General features: G+C 42.1%; 1 protein-coding gene across 5 annotated transcripts in view; it reads right to left on the bottom strand.

Moving 5' to 3' along the window:
* Positions 1–15,280, bottom strand: part of BLM (BLM RecQ like helicase) — a 128,332-nt gene that overhangs the window by 50,601 nt on the left and 62,451 nt on the right. For all 5 annotated transcript variants that reach the window (XM_032345485.1, XM_032345488.1, XM_032345489.1 and 2 more), the window contains 7 exons: positions 13,424–13,525; positions 11,823–12,523; positions 10,417–10,576; positions 7,441–7,562; positions 3,890–4,022; positions 2,676–3,379; positions 159–350 (listed from right to left, as the gene is read on the bottom strand). In XM_032345485.1, the coding sequence (XP_032201376.1) occupies positions 159–350; positions 2,676–3,379; positions 3,890–4,022; positions 7,441–7,562; positions 10,417–10,576; positions 11,823–12,523; positions 13,424–13,525 (2,114 nt within the window). The remainder of the gene's footprint in view (positions 1–158; positions 351–2,675; positions 3,380–3,889; positions 4,023–7,440; positions 7,563–10,416; positions 10,577–11,822; positions 12,524–13,423; positions 13,526–15,280) is intronic.

Raw genomic sequence — 15,280 nt, 5'->3', positions numbered from 1 at the left:
AAGGCGTGAGGTTGTACACTTTCTCACTACGGCATGGGAGGTCTAGAGGTCCCTTCATGATGGAATTACTGTGTGGGTGTGCATTTTATTTCTATTAAAGGACTTTCATTTAACATCTGCCAATGGACTCCTGCCAATTGACATCTAAAAATACGTACCAGTGGGCATTAAGATAAAACAGTCTTCACCCAGCAGCGCAGCATTGATCGCCTCTAGCTGATTAGTTCTAAAATTATGCAAGCCAAATTTTTTATGAAAAATCTTCATCATTTCTTTTGTATGAGGAAAACTAAGACTTCGGAAACGCTCGTGTTTCAGATTTCTGGATGCTAAATTTTGTGCCGACTTGTCTGAGAAAACAATCGATGTTAAGAAAAATCAGCGCGTTATTGTTAACAAGTCAGTTTTAGCCCTTACCCCTTGTCACACAAAATCAAAGGCATACATATCCCTGCAGCACATCTTTCTTTAACCACTTATCACGGTTTCATCCCTGCCAAATGTCAAAGCCGCCAGAAACTTCCTGAGGCCAAATTCTAGTCTCTTCCTTGATCGTTCTGCAGCACCCACCACTATTTCATTTATTCCTTTCTTCCTCCTCTCCTGACGTTCAAGACAATCATGGGGTTTCTACTCAAATTCTCTCTCTGAGCTCCACTTCCTCCACCTGCCCCTTACACTTGGGATTCTTTGCAGATGCTTGGGACTTTTAGCCATTCTTGCTTTGGAATTCTCTTAGTCCTCTGATTTTAGTCCCCACCGATACCTGCCCATGTTCCGGTCCTGGGCGCGTCTCCAGATGTCTGGAAGACATTTCCACCTGAATGACTTATCAACACTTTAAGCTCCACAAGTCTTAAAATAGCCCTCCTCAGCTTTTCTCCCAATCTGCTCTGTCTCCTGACTCCCCTGCTCTGCTAATGGTGTCATAGATTTCTCAGTCACCGGGTCTGAAACCTTGGCGGCATCTCAGCTTCCTCTGGCTCTCCTTCCGCCGTGTCTCTCACATCCACCCCCCCTGCTCTGCTTCCTGCTCTGCAGCCCTGATCTTCCAGCCCCGGTTCGGCACACAGAACAAGAGGTGCTCACGCCAGCTCTGACAGTCTCTCTAATCCCACCACTTTGACCGTCTCAAAGATAATTGCGAACATCAAGGATGACACACTCTAACATGATACAAAAATAAATCCATTAATGGTTATTCTAAAGGTCAACAGCATAACTGTTAAGAACAACCTCCATGGTATTAAGTCATCAATGGCAAAAATAGGGAAGGCTGTACTTTATAAAACCTTACACACAGAAACTTGTTTCAGTTAAAAAACACTTGGCAGTAACTTTACAGAGTTGATGTAACATTTTAAAATTAATCTTGGCTTCTCTCTGCAGCCCTTCCAGTGGTTAATTGCACTTCTTGACAAACTTCTACTGAACTGTGAGTTTCAGGAGGACAGGGACTACTCGTTACTCATCTATGACCAGAACCCGGCATAGAACAGGGCCCGAAGTGCGCACACTGTAAGTGTTTGTTGAATGAATTAAAAGGATTTTAGGCCGAAAGAAATAATTTGTCTTTTTTTTTTTTTTTTGAGAGAGAGAGAGAGAACAGGGTGCCTGGGTGGCTCAGTGGGTTAAAGCTTCTGCCTTCGGCTCAGGTCATGATCCCAGGGTCCTGGGATTGAGCCCCGCATTGGGCTCTCTGCTCAGCAGGGAGCCTGCTTCCTCCTTTCTCTCTGCCTGCCTCTCTGCCTACTTCTGATCTCTGTCTGTCAAATAAATAAATAAAATCTTAAAAAATACAACCCCCCCCCCCAAAAAACGAGAGAGAGAGCATAAGCCAGAAGAGCCCAATATGGGGTTCAATCTCAGGACCACGGGATCATGACTTGCATTGAAGGCAGATGCTTAACCGCCTGAGCCAACCCAGTGTCCAAGAAATAATTTGTCTTAAGAAATTTCTGACTTCGGGGCGCCTGGGTGGCTCAGTGGGTTAAGCCGCTGCCTTCGGCTCAGGTCATGATCTCAGGGTCCTGGGATCGAGTCCCGCATCGGGCTCTCTGCTCAGCAGGGAGCCTGCTTCCTCCTCTCTCTCTCTCTGCCTGCCTCTCTGCCTACTTGTAATCTCTGTCTGTCAAATAAAAATAAAATCTTAAAAAAAAATAAATAAAAATAAATAAATAAAAAGAAATTTCGGACTTCATGTCTTTCTTAGACTGTCCTGAATTTTAATATTTTAAGACAGAAAACAGATTCTCTACTTTATAAATTCATCAGTTCTCATTAATTCAGAGTTCTAAAAATACACACAATTATAGTTTTAATATATAAATTTAGCCTGGATTTTACTCATCCCCCAAATCATTAAAAACTTGGTCCTCATGAGCTTCATTGTTCTAGGGACTAAAAAACATTAATTTAAAGGCAAAGCACATTTGTAATGACTTTAGAGCTTTACTACAATAGGTCATAATTAGTCATTTTATAAAACAGCTGCTACGGAGACAAAGGAGCAAATGCTTTTGAAATTGTGATCTGTAACTTGTGTCATCAGCAGGAATTTGCATAGAAACAATGTACTTTTCAGGCAAGGATGATGTGCTATCGATTCTCTTACACAACTCCGATTCTGACAGTTATGCTTCCATACAAAATATAAGCATTTACTTTAAACTTACCAGTGTACTTCTGAATTGACTCTGAGTTTTTATTTTGAGCAGCAGATGCCATTGGAAGACAGTTTGTCTTGGTTGAAGAACTTCTTTCTGGTACTGGCTTAACGGGCCAACCTTCCTTAATAGGTTGACAGGCAGCCGTGGAAGATTTGCTGGCCGCTAAACTATGCATAATATTTTCCCAGTCTTCATCGTCATCATCATCAAAGCCATCTATGTCAAAACTGTCAATATCACAGGCAGCCTGGAATTCTCTTTCTAAGTCAATTACTGGAGCAGCGCGTTTATTCTGATCTTTCACAGCCGTGCTTGTGAGAACACGTCCCGGGAAGTAAGAGCTCTCGTTTCTTTTTTCTACTCTTGGTGTGTCAGCCCAGTTGCTACTTACAAAGGACTTCTGTAAATGGGGGTTGAATAACGTTCTTTCAGAGGGATTCTTCGTGGTGGCTGTGAATCCTGTCTTTCCTGGGGTAGCAGCCACTAAACACTCCGTAGCAGAACTGGGATTCGAGGGAAGGTGTGGAAAATTTAACTCCTTAACAGAATTCCCTGTAGGACAGGAGTTGCCCTTTGGAAAAGCGCAGGGAGCAGAAACAGAAGCCATATCCTCCACAGGGTTCCCATGTGAAGCAGGCCTGCATCTCCACCAGGAAGCAAGAATACTGGCATCACTTGTATTAAAGTCAGCTTCAGCTAGGAGCTTCCTTCTGAAGAGGAAACAGAATACCACATGAAATGTGAGGCCACACAAGTCTGTCTTTAGTGGCGAAACAGATCCTCTTTTCCTCAGTCTTGAAAATGTAAATACAAATGATAATGGGGCAGTTTGAAAAGGTAAATACATTTATTTTTTTTAAGGTTAAAAAAAAAAAAGGATTATTTATTTATTTATTTGACAGACAGAGATCACAAGTAGGCAGAGAGGCAGGCAGAGAGAGAGAGAGAGAGAGGAGGAAGCAGGCTCCCTGCTGAGCAGAAAGCCCAATGTGGGGCTCGATCCCAGGATCCCGGGATCATGACCTGAGCCGAAGGCAGAGGCTTTAACCCACTGAGCCACCCAGGTGCCCCGAAAAGGTAAATAAATTTAAAATAGAACAATGACAATTAGCCTATTCAATTTCCTGGCCAGAATGCTTGGAAATTCTGCCCCGTATGTTCTGACTTAGGTTGGTTGAAATGTAATTAGATATATACCAGAAGAAGAAAAAGTGAGATACCTTATGTCCCGCTGCTGATGCAGTTCATTCCCACAATCCAGAGCTTTCAGTTCGTGGTCAGGAATAGTATCGACTAATTTACAGATCTGGTCCATCACATGAATAAGCTGCTGCTGCACACTTGTCTGTCTAGCTATAAAGTGTTATTTTGTTAATATTTTTCCTTGAGCAAGGATTTAAAATTATGACAGTCATGCACGTATAGTAGTTTAACAACAAGATTATAAACTACCATATATTGCCCTATTATCTGTCTGTGAAATAATATGAAATTGTGTTATCTGTACTCTTTATCATGAGGGCCCAAAATTGTGTTATCATCATCTCATTTCATGTTAGTTTTCAATTATTTCTCTTAGGGTAACCAATGTCATTGTAAGACGCAAAGGTTTATCAGTTTACTCTTGTTTTTCACTGACTGCAGGGGTAAATCTCACCACGCCCATACATGGGATGTACAGGGCCAGCCAGGCAAGAGCCCCACCCCACCTGCAATCCCGGGCTGCCCAGCACCCACACTTCCTTCAAAGAAACAACACAGCACTAAGACTTTCTCTTTCTCTTTTCTCTTTTTAAGCCCCCAAACTCAGTGGGCATCTGATATAAGGCAGCTCAAAGAGAATTAGGTCTGGGAGTTTTTTGATCAGAAAAAACGATTTCTCTTTTCAATAAGCTGGATAGGCTGCTGGTGGCTGCCCCTGCCACCACCCCGGGAAGCAAAGCTTGAAAATAAGCCCCACACAAGGGAAAGGGGAAAAACAGAAAAAGAAAGGAGCAGGGGACTGAGATGGGAACAGGGGGTGGGGGAGAGGGGAGAAGACAGGTGTGAGAGAAAAAAATGCCTGAAGATGATGTTTGCACATCAGAATCCGGCCAGACCACTCCACATTTTTAAAATTTACATTACAGAACTAAGAAAAAGAATGTCAAAGGAGATAATACTTTAAATGAAGGAAGAAAAGAAAGGGTCATGGGTAGCAATGGGAAGCCAAGAAGATGCCTACTCCACCCCGAGGGCCTAAGGGATGTGGAAGAAATAAATGGTTGAGGCGGGCTGCCGAGGAAACTGTTCCCAGGAGACGATCCAAGAGCTAACAGAAGAAAATGGTCAGGGAAGAGAATGAGGCTACCAGAAAATCGCTGGAAGAGGGCAGCCCATTGAAAGGTCCAAAGGGCAGGAGGGAGAGGGAGCATGGCCAGATGGGGGGCTCAGGGGGACAAGTGTCTATGTCAGAATGAGTTGGGAAACATGGACTTTTCCTGGTGACCGGCATGGATCAGGACGCGAGGTCAAAGATGGCGAAGTGGAATTGCTGAATCCCTGTTTTGCCTGTTTTCTCTACACAGAGAACGGGTATCAGATTGGAAAGAGGAGAACGAACAATGGTCTGAACCAAAATGAAAGCCAAGACAGGCTCAGAGAGAGATACAGGTATTGAAAAGGAGCTCAAGTCTTCTTGTCTAGACAGATTACACCTCAGAATACAAAGGAAACCTGCAAAGAAGATCCCGCTGATATGTGAGGCATCCAGTGAACAGGACAGTTGATGGAAGAGCAAAACAGGCAAACATTGTTCTAATTTTCAAAAAAAATGCTAAACAGACTGCCAAAAGCTACAGGCTCGTGCTTTGGATGTTAATTCAAGGCAAAATTCTAGAACATGTTATCAAATGTCTGCTTTGTGAGCTCTAAGAAGGAGAGGAAACAATTATAGAGTTAGCAAGAGTTCATATAAATAAATCAGTAATCTTAATGTATTTCCTTCTTTGAAGGGATTAGGAGACTGGCAGATAACAATAGCTACCATTTATCGAAGGCCGACAGTACACTGGGCCCTTCACCGTGAATCCTGACACCCAACAAGGTAGATGTTACTCTTTTCATTTTGTAGAAGAAACTGAGGTTCAGAGAAGCTTCACTGATTTTCCACAGTCTCCCAGCCAGGAGCAGGAGGGGATAGGTTCATACCTTGAGACCGTATCACTCTGGAGTCTGTGTGTTGTCATTACCGCTCCTCCCCGTGGTTCCCCTCGCCACCTCAGACCCTGCACCCGTGGAAGAGAAGCACGGTCTCACGGCACGTGTTTGTGACAACACGATGTCGGCTGAGAGGGAAACCTTTGATGACATGCTGTCCTTGTTCCCACCACTGCCTCAGTGAGACCAGGCCGCACAGGCAGCAGAGCGTGCGGCCACAGGTGTAAACCCGGGAGCCTGCACATCACTGGGTGTCAAGCCCTGCTCTGTTGTCTAATTCTGTGAGCCCATGTAGTCCTAGTTAACACTTCTGTGCCTCAGTTTTCTTATTTGTAAAATGGGGAGAAGAGACACTACCTTAAAGGACCGCTGAGAGGATGAAGTTAGTAGCATAAAAGATCTAGAAGAGCACCTAGGACATCAGGTGTCTCAGGGATATCTCTAACAATAAACTTAGACACCAAAATAAAGAAAATGAAATTGCGAGGCTGTAGGCTGTGCACACACCCAACATGCGTGCCTGTGCACACACCCCATGCATGCGCACACACTACACACGTGTGACATGCCCACTATACACACACACACACGTGCACACAAATACCACTGCACATGTACACGCGCGCGCGTGCACACACACACACACACACACACACACCCCGCAAGTACAGAACCCATCAAAAAAGACCAGAATGTCTTACATAAATATTCAAGGAATGAAGAAAGAGCTCTTGGAAGATGGCTGATTAAAAGGAAAAACCCCACAGATGAGTTAAAGATAAAATCTGGTAAATCTCCCAGAAAGCAGAGAAGCAAGAGAAGGAAAATAGAAAAGATAACTCATGAAAGCCTAATATCCAAATAACAGAAGTTTCAGGAAGAGTGAAAGAGAAAACAGAAAAAGAAAAGACAAAGAAATAAGACCAGAAAACTTTCCAGGATAGAAGGACACAGACCTCGCGACTGACAGAGCCCCCAAGAAGTAGAAATCAGGAGAGGAAAAGGAGGCTGTCGCTTTCCAAAGTCTTGTAGGGCAGCTGCATTATTTTTATTGATATTGAATAGAAAGTTTAAAAATGAATTAGAAACAAACAGAAAGTACTAAACTTTGCACGGACGTCAGGTCATAAACCCAGAGTACAAATGAGGGAAGTCAGGAGGATGAAGGTCTAGAAACCAGTATCTATAAAGAAGAGTTAAAAGATCTAACAATATTTAGCCCTTAAAGGAAAAGGAGCGGGGGGCGGGGGGGGGGGGGAGCTTCTAGGAGTTTTAGATTTATCTCACAAGGATTAAAGTTCCAGGAAGGCAAATTCTGGCTCAACGTTGAGAAAAAATTTTCTAACAAGTTGTGTTTTCACCATAGAGAATGGATTATCTTGCAGGAACACGAGTCTCTAAGTTGTTCGAGCAAATGCTGGCTAATCAGCGCCCAGGGGTGGTTCGGTGTTAGAACTGAGTAACTGTAAGGTTGCCATCTCACGCTAGACAGCCACAGTTAAAAATACAACTGTACTTTGTTTTCCAAGGTTATGTGGTTAAAATATGTGCTACGTCAAAATACTTTTTGTACCATCACAGTCTGTGCTGGTCTCTTGATCAGGTGGCTGCGTCGTCGTCCCCTCAGGTGTTGGCAAGTCCTCGGATGTGCTAGGACCACCTTTTGTGTCAGAGGTGTCAAGGTCCTTTAACATACTGCAAATTGAAAAACATAAAACCAACCTCAGTACAGACTTAGACCAAGTGTGTAATTTTTCCTCTCATGTTTTTCCACAACTGGTCAGACAATACCTAACAGAAAAGAAAAACATGGTTTTTTATCTCCTCTATTCTAGAACCTCTTTGGCTGGCCTTCAAGGACTCCCATCCTCTGGCCCCAAGAGACCTTTTCAATTTTACCTCCAACTATGTCCTTTCGGTAACCCTGTATGGTGTCATGGGGCATGACTTACGTTCCTCACAGGAGCCCAGTGTGGTCTACTTGATCTACTTGAGGGATTCCGCCTTGCTCTCCTCTCAGTTTGGAAAACCACTGTCCAATCTCTTCTGACAATTTACCATTTTATACAAAAATTATTAACACATAGACACACAGTCAGCCTGACTAGAAGGTACAAAATAAATGAGCACTAAAATTAGTGTTAAGAGAGAATACCACGGAAATCCAAACAAAGATAACACTTTCTGGAACCTGAGAAGGTTTTGCCAAGGAGGGAGATTTGAGGAAGCTTTGAATGATAGGTATGGGAAAAGTAACACCATGAGAGACAAAGGATAATTCTCTTTACTTGATATCAACTGTACTTGCCTAAAGCAGGATTCTGGAATGCAATCTTCTAACTTAATTGAGCAGTGATAAATAACTATACTTTATATAGGCTTAAAAACTGATAATATAATTAATGAAAAGGCCTTATATTTTTAGCAACATTTTTCATATTGTTGGTTTGTCTCATCTGCCTCATGGGAGCTTAGGGTTATCATCGGGGCATAACTGGAGGTAGAAATGAAGAGGTAATGTGGGGCCTGAAGATAGAGGACTTTGAGGGCTGGCTCGAGAGGTTTGGGCACACAGGAGATACACAAACACCTCTTTCTTTTCTGTTATATATTATCTGATGACTGTACCTCTGAAATTAATCCAGAAGTCACAACAGTGTTTTAAAACAATATCAAATACAAAAGAAAATTCATGTGTGTGCTGCATGCAGTAAGAGTATCATTTGTGAAAATTCTATTTCAGTTTTAAAATATATACAAATATGTATTTGAGATTGCAATGGAAAATATATAGAGAGAATCTACCTTGGGAATAACCTTGGATTATTTTCCAACTGCTAAAAATCTAGGTAAAGTTAACCACGGTATGACAACTCAATAAATTACACAGCCATTAAAAAGAATAAAAATAAAGATTACCTAGCAATATGGAAAAATGTTTCAAAATGTTAAGAGAAAAACAGAACCAGAAATTATAGATACATGTTGACTATAGCGATGCAAAAATCACACACATATGCAGACAGTATCAAAACCTAACATGAGGGCGCCTGGGTGGCTCGGTGGGTTGAGCTGCTGCCTTCGGCTCAGGTCATGATCTCAGGGTCCTGGGATCGAGTCCCGCATCGGGCTCTCTGCTCAGCAGGGAGCCTGCTTCCCTCTCTCTCTCTCTGCCTGCCTCTCTGCCTACTTGTGATCTCTGTCAAATAAATAAATAAAATCTTTAAAAAAAAAAAACAAACCTAACATGAAACAGAACATTCAGTTTTTTGGAACTGCAAGGCTATAAGCATCCTGGGAAGCTGTCTGGAAAGTTATTGGTGCAACATACACTTTTTTAATAAACAGGAAAAAACCCCCAGATGTTCAGTAGGAATAAGTATGGTCTAGGAAATAGCCCTACACTGGATCCTAGTCCATGTGCCATCAACTGTATCATCCCAGGCAATCCCCTCTCCTCCCTATTCAATCTATATGAACTCCTGCTCAGTTCTTGCTCTTTCAGTAATTCTGTCCTAATTTCTTTGGGAAGGGAGGAGAGGACAGCTCCTACAGTTTATTAGTTTTGTCATCAATAGTGATCATGCTCTGACCTTTCCCTCCTCTTTTTTTTTTTTTTTTTTTAAAGATTTTACTTATTTATCAGAGAGAGAGAGGGGGAGAGAGCGAGCACAGGCAGAGAGAATGGCAGGCAGAGGCAGAGGGAGAAGCAGGCTCCCCGCTGAGCAAGGAGCCCGATGCGGGACTCGATCCCAGGACGCTGGGATCATGACCTGAGCCGAAGGCAGCCGCTTAACAACTGAGCCACCCAGGCGTCCCCTTTCCCTCCTCTTTAAACAGCCTAACCTACCCGTTAAAACACAACCCCAGAGAAAGGAGGCTGCACAGGCAAACATCTCTTTCCTGCCTATCTTCCTTAATTAAGGTGGGATCTTAGAGGGGCATGTTTCTCATCAAAACACTGGTTACCAATACAGTAAATACTCTGCCACTCGACTGATCTGGACTGGGTCAAAGATGGAGGTAAGACTGACTACTGGTATTTTAAGCTATTGATGGGTTATGCGTACCACCTCTTTCTCCCACAATACTGCCAATTAGCCACAATTATGTCACTGATTTACTGAAGTTCAGTGAATGGCAAATAAAATGGCCAATTCTATCCTGCACGGTAAAGAGAAAAGGAAAGGAAAGGAAAGAACAGGACATATTTACTAAGTCACTTCCCAAATAAGAGGCTAGTTTTGTGTCATTTCAAGACTAGGAGTTTGAAAATATAGTATTTTTAGGAATATATTCCACACGTCAAAATCAACTAAATAAAACTGGAGGTCCCATGTAATTAATCATAGTGTGACTTTACAGCTATAGAATACCACCAATTAAATAAAATGTGTAAATAAGGATTTTTTTATGCTTTCATGCAGATATAAACTTTGCAGAAGCATGGAATGCATCTATATAGAAATGACCCTACCTAGCTAAACAGAATTACTTCAGATATCCCAGAAATAAACAATAATGTTCACTGAGTAACTTGCTACTTTACCTGGAACATTTTAAAGAGGAAGAAGAGGCAGAGATCATTTCTTCTTCTGGAGAAGGTGGAATGAAGTCTGTATCGTAATCATCCTCGTCAAGCTCAATACACGGAGACCTCTTGACCGAAAGGAATTCTGTTTCTTCCAAGTTCTTCTTTTCACTACTATCTAAAGTAAAACCGTGGACAGACACAGGTTACTTTCATCGCTCCTGAGACAGAGAGCATAGGGCAGGACCCCCAGGGTGGTGCCAGCACTGCCCATGCGCCCTCCTTCTGCACGGACATGTGGGAGTTTCCTCATCAGTAATGACTGAGTCATCTGGACTAAGTCTAATGGATGCGGGAATGAGGCTGACGATCTGCTTACGGATTTGCGTGATGGTCTCCAGTTCAATTAGGAAACCCAAACTCAGTATTAGCACCTCTGATTTCCTATTTTTCACTCATATTTCAGTAAGAGGGAAGTATAATAAATGAGTCTGATAATCGTACAAACACTGTTAACTTTACCACAAAGGCACCCTAGTTACTGAAGTCGCCACGTTCAGTGTCTCTCTCTTGACTGTGTAGGATTATAATGCCCAGTGGTTGCTCATCAGTTTACCTCTGACCCCATTTTCTCTTCATAAACAGCCTCGCATTTGATCAGACTCCATCGCCTCTCACCCCATAGAAACCTGATGGCATTCAGGTGTTTGTTTTTAAATTTTATTTATTTATTAAAAATTTTTTTTAAAAAAATATTTTATTTATTTGGCAGACAGAGATCACAGGTAGGCAGAGAGAGAGGAAGGGAAGCAGGCTCCCCGCTGCGCAGAGAGCCCGATGCGGGGCTCGATCCTAGGACCCTGGGACCATGACCTGAGCCGAAGGCAGAGGCTTCAACCCACTGAGGCACCTAGGAGCCCCGGCATTCAGGCATTCAGAAGTGTCAGCCTCACATTTACCACCACTTCACAGGGCGGGTGCTTCCACACATGGCTAATCTAAAACCTAGGAGACCTGAACAGAGAATGATGTGAATGTCATCGGGAATAGCTTACTGGCATAGCCAGATCACGTCATACGTCCACAGTCAGTGGGAGCACGCCATAAGGGAATTAAAAGGAAAGCCTTAGTTTCACGTCCCAGTTCTGCCATGAGCTAGCCCACGGGGCATTAAGAAACCATTTAACCTCCATGGACCTTATAGAGCTATCCTTGGTGTTTATGCAAAAATTATGTCAGCAGAATAAAATCTTTAATTTCATCCATGGGTCCCGCCTCAAGAAGTAGCCAACAGACTGCGCAGCAGGTCCCTCCATAGAGCCCAAGGACAAAGGCTGGATCTATTTGCTATTGTTCCCAGTGCCTAGCTCTGAATAAATTAATACAGTCAACATACTGAAAGGGGATTAAAACATCATTTTTACCTCTTTCTACTCCCAAATGAGTTTTTGAAGGCTGACTCTCCTGAGCACTGCCAGGTATAAGGTCTTCAGGACCGGGGTCCTCATCAATGTAAATCACATCGTTACTGAACCATTCCGAGTCGTCATTCTGTTTCTTAGTCAAACATGCTTGCTTGCTTTCAGAGGAGGATAGAGTCAAATCAGCCTTTACTGTATTCTCTTTGGGAAGCTGTGCTTTCAAAACATTCCTCTTAGATTTTTTTGATTTCTGAGCAGTGCTTACTCTCACAAAGTGATTTCTGCATGGCGTGACAAATGCTTTTGAATTTCCAGAAGTATCAAAGTCGTCCATATCATCCCAATCGTTGATGGTAACAAAAGAATCTGATGAAGAACTAAATTCTAATTTCTTGAAAGTAGCATTACTGGATTTTTTTACAATCGGTGTGTTCTGGGTGTTACATAAAACTCCCTGTGGAACTTGCAACACATCTGGCAATAATGGTTTTGAAACAGCTCTCCTGGTTTGCTGTCCTGCTGGAGCATTTCTGAAGTCACTGGGACTTGTCTGCTGACTTGCGGGGAGGGGCGGTGGTCCACTGAAGGAAAAGGCCTCAGCGACATTAACATCTTTATCATTTAAGGCAGGCGTTTTCGCTACTGAGACACCAGTGACAGATACATTGTTGGCCAATGTTACTTTCTTTTTAAAAGTGAAACCTCTGAAACATAATTGAAAAACACAATTGAAAAACTGAATTAGATTGGTTAGTTTTAACAAACCCACCAATTATAGAAAACTCTAAAATCTGTTACTGATTTACACAGCAACTCCTTCACTGTATCACAAATGAGCAAAGAATCTATCTCCCTCTCTGGTTTTGAAATTGATATGGTAACTTCAATTATACTTTGTCTGCTCTGATCTTTCCAATTTAGAAGCTAATTATTCAGTTTTGAGAGTGTCTAGGCCTATTTCATAGGCAGGTCGTCCTTAATGAGTAGCGCCTCCAGCGGGAGGGGACAGCATAAAAGAAAAAGAGAAGAGACCCAAGTGTAGTGACTTCTTGTCTCTCTGACGCATGGTCTATGGGGAAGAGAGGTGACGACTGACAGGCTACATTGGAATCTGAAGGACAAGTAAAAGGGGCAAGTGTTCTGGATGTCTGCTGGCCTTGGTGACATGAAGTTCAATGGTAACTTTAAAGTCCAGCTCCCAGAACAGTTGGTGAAGTTCTAGAAATTATTATTAAATGTCATAAGGAGTTTGGAGTCTAGCTCAGAGGAGAGAACACAACTGGAGAGCTACAGTATCCTTATAAACTTTCTGGAATGGCTATAAAATTATATTAAAATACCCATTTTCCCAAATTTATAAGAAGATTCAATATTCATTCATCCTACAGATATTTACTGAGCAAGCATCATGTGCCAGGAACCAGGCGAAGGTACTGAACCTTTATTACCTGGAGCTCCTAATGCATGCGCTACTGGTAATTTGCAAAGTGGGAAGATCACTGACCCCTCAGCTTCATTTCCTCATCTGCACAGGGATGAAAGGGAAGGTATTTCATTTGTATGATACTGTGGGTCAGTGCCTGTTTGGGAGCCAAAATACTTACGAAGGTTTCGGTTTTGAAGGGCTTAACTTGTTACTAAGTTTTCTGGCTGAATGGCGTTCCAGTTGCTCCTGTAGATTATTCTGGGGAACAGCAGCCATGATCCTAAACATAAGGAAAAGAACTTAGCAGTGGAGTTATGTACTTTGGATTAATCATCATATTCTTGGGGGGAGGGTGGGACGTGGAGCACTGTTCCAACTGTGCTCAGTTAGGGGTTTTTTTGGTCAATAAATTGCTCTGACATTTTTTCACAAGTGGTGGTATTTGAACCATATAACCTTTAACTCACTTGAAGGCTCAGTTAAATAGCAAAATGACCTGGTTTCCCTCAATGCTAAAATAAGCACAAAAGATATCAGACAAGAGATTATTTGTAAAGGATTTGGAGAAAAACAGGACGGGGCTTGGGCTTGAAGAATAAATGGAAGCTGGATGGGGGTGAGGTGGGAGTGAACGAGGAAAGCACACGGAAAATCCCAAGAAGAGATGAGCAGAAAGAGGACCTTCCCCGAGCACCTTCATACCCCTGGTGGGACAAGTGGGGTATCGCTGGATACTGCTCATGGTAACAAACAGCCTCAGTCCCCTGAAGGTTCCTGAGGCCGAAGGAAGACAGGAGAGCTGGAATCCATGCACAGGCAAAAATTCTCCTTCAGGCTGACAGTTACAACCCCTTTCCCATCCCATCCTGACCAGATACTTTTATTGTATGCCATGTACCTTAAGAGGAAGGGTCGACTACACTAGATGATATTCATGGAAATACGAAGTTTTATAGAAATCATATTCCACTCACTGATTATTAAAATAATCTGTTTAACAGTTGTTTTGCTTGATTTTTAAACGTTTCTTTATTTTAGTAATCTCTACATCCAATGTGGGGTTCAAGATCCAAAGTCATACTCCTCTAAGCCAGCCAGGCATCCCTATTTTACTTTAAATAGTAGTAAAAACAATTTGGAAGAAATGGAATTGTATTCAATTGAGAAATTTCCATTTGTCCAGCTTGATTAAGATGATTATGATATAAATTTTGTTCCCTGTTCTCCAGAAGGAATGATTTCTGCCTCTTCTTCCTTGTTAATATATTTTAAGTAAAACAGCTAATTAATAAACACTGTATAATTCACACTGATGATGTGAATTATATCTTAATAAAGTTGTTACCAAAATAATCATAAAAAAGAAGACAGAAGGGTTATAATGAACTCCTACATATCCATCACCCAGTCTCAACAGTTTATCAACTTGCCCAATATCATTTCACTGGACATATATCCTGGTGTCCTCACTTTACCATTCTGGGAATTAACCTCCTCAAATGATGTATTTTAATCCTGTTGTTCCTTCTTTATTCATTACCTGTAATATTTCTATCAAGAGACACCTCCTCTGATCTACTATTTTGCTACCTAGTATAGTACAGTTCACACAGGAAAGACAGGATAAATGTTAGATTCTTTCCTTTATTTATTAATTTTCAAATCAATGACTTGATTTTCTAATAACCCGCAATGATGGTCAATTTTTTCCCAGTAATATAAGCTCACAGGTTAAACATATTAGGCACATCTTAGTCCAATAGTTATCATCCTCATTGATTGTCCAATTATTTCATGTTTGGCCAGTGGGCATCTCCGAAGTCCTTTTACATATAACCTTCATAGTCTTTGCGAGCTCCCTTGCTCTCTTGAATGAAAAGATATTGCCCCAGACTTAGAATCAGCCATTTCCCCCAAAGAGCCCTGATTTTTTTCATGGAGAATATGTTAAGACCACAGCCTCCATGTGTCCAAAGTCACCTACCTATTTTGTCCCAATGTGGGACTTGAGCTCACAGCTCCGAGATCAAAAGTC

This window comes from Mustela erminea, chromosome 5 (genome assembly GCF_009829155.1).
Source record: "Mustela erminea isolate mMusErm1 chromosome 5, mMusErm1.Pri, whole genome shotgun sequence".
Taxonomy (NCBI): domain Eukaryota; kingdom Metazoa; phylum Chordata; class Mammalia; order Carnivora; family Mustelidae; genus Mustela; species Mustela erminea.
The sequence above is the reverse complement of the archived record's forward strand: the minus strand, read 5'-3'. Positions and strand labels throughout refer to the sequence as shown.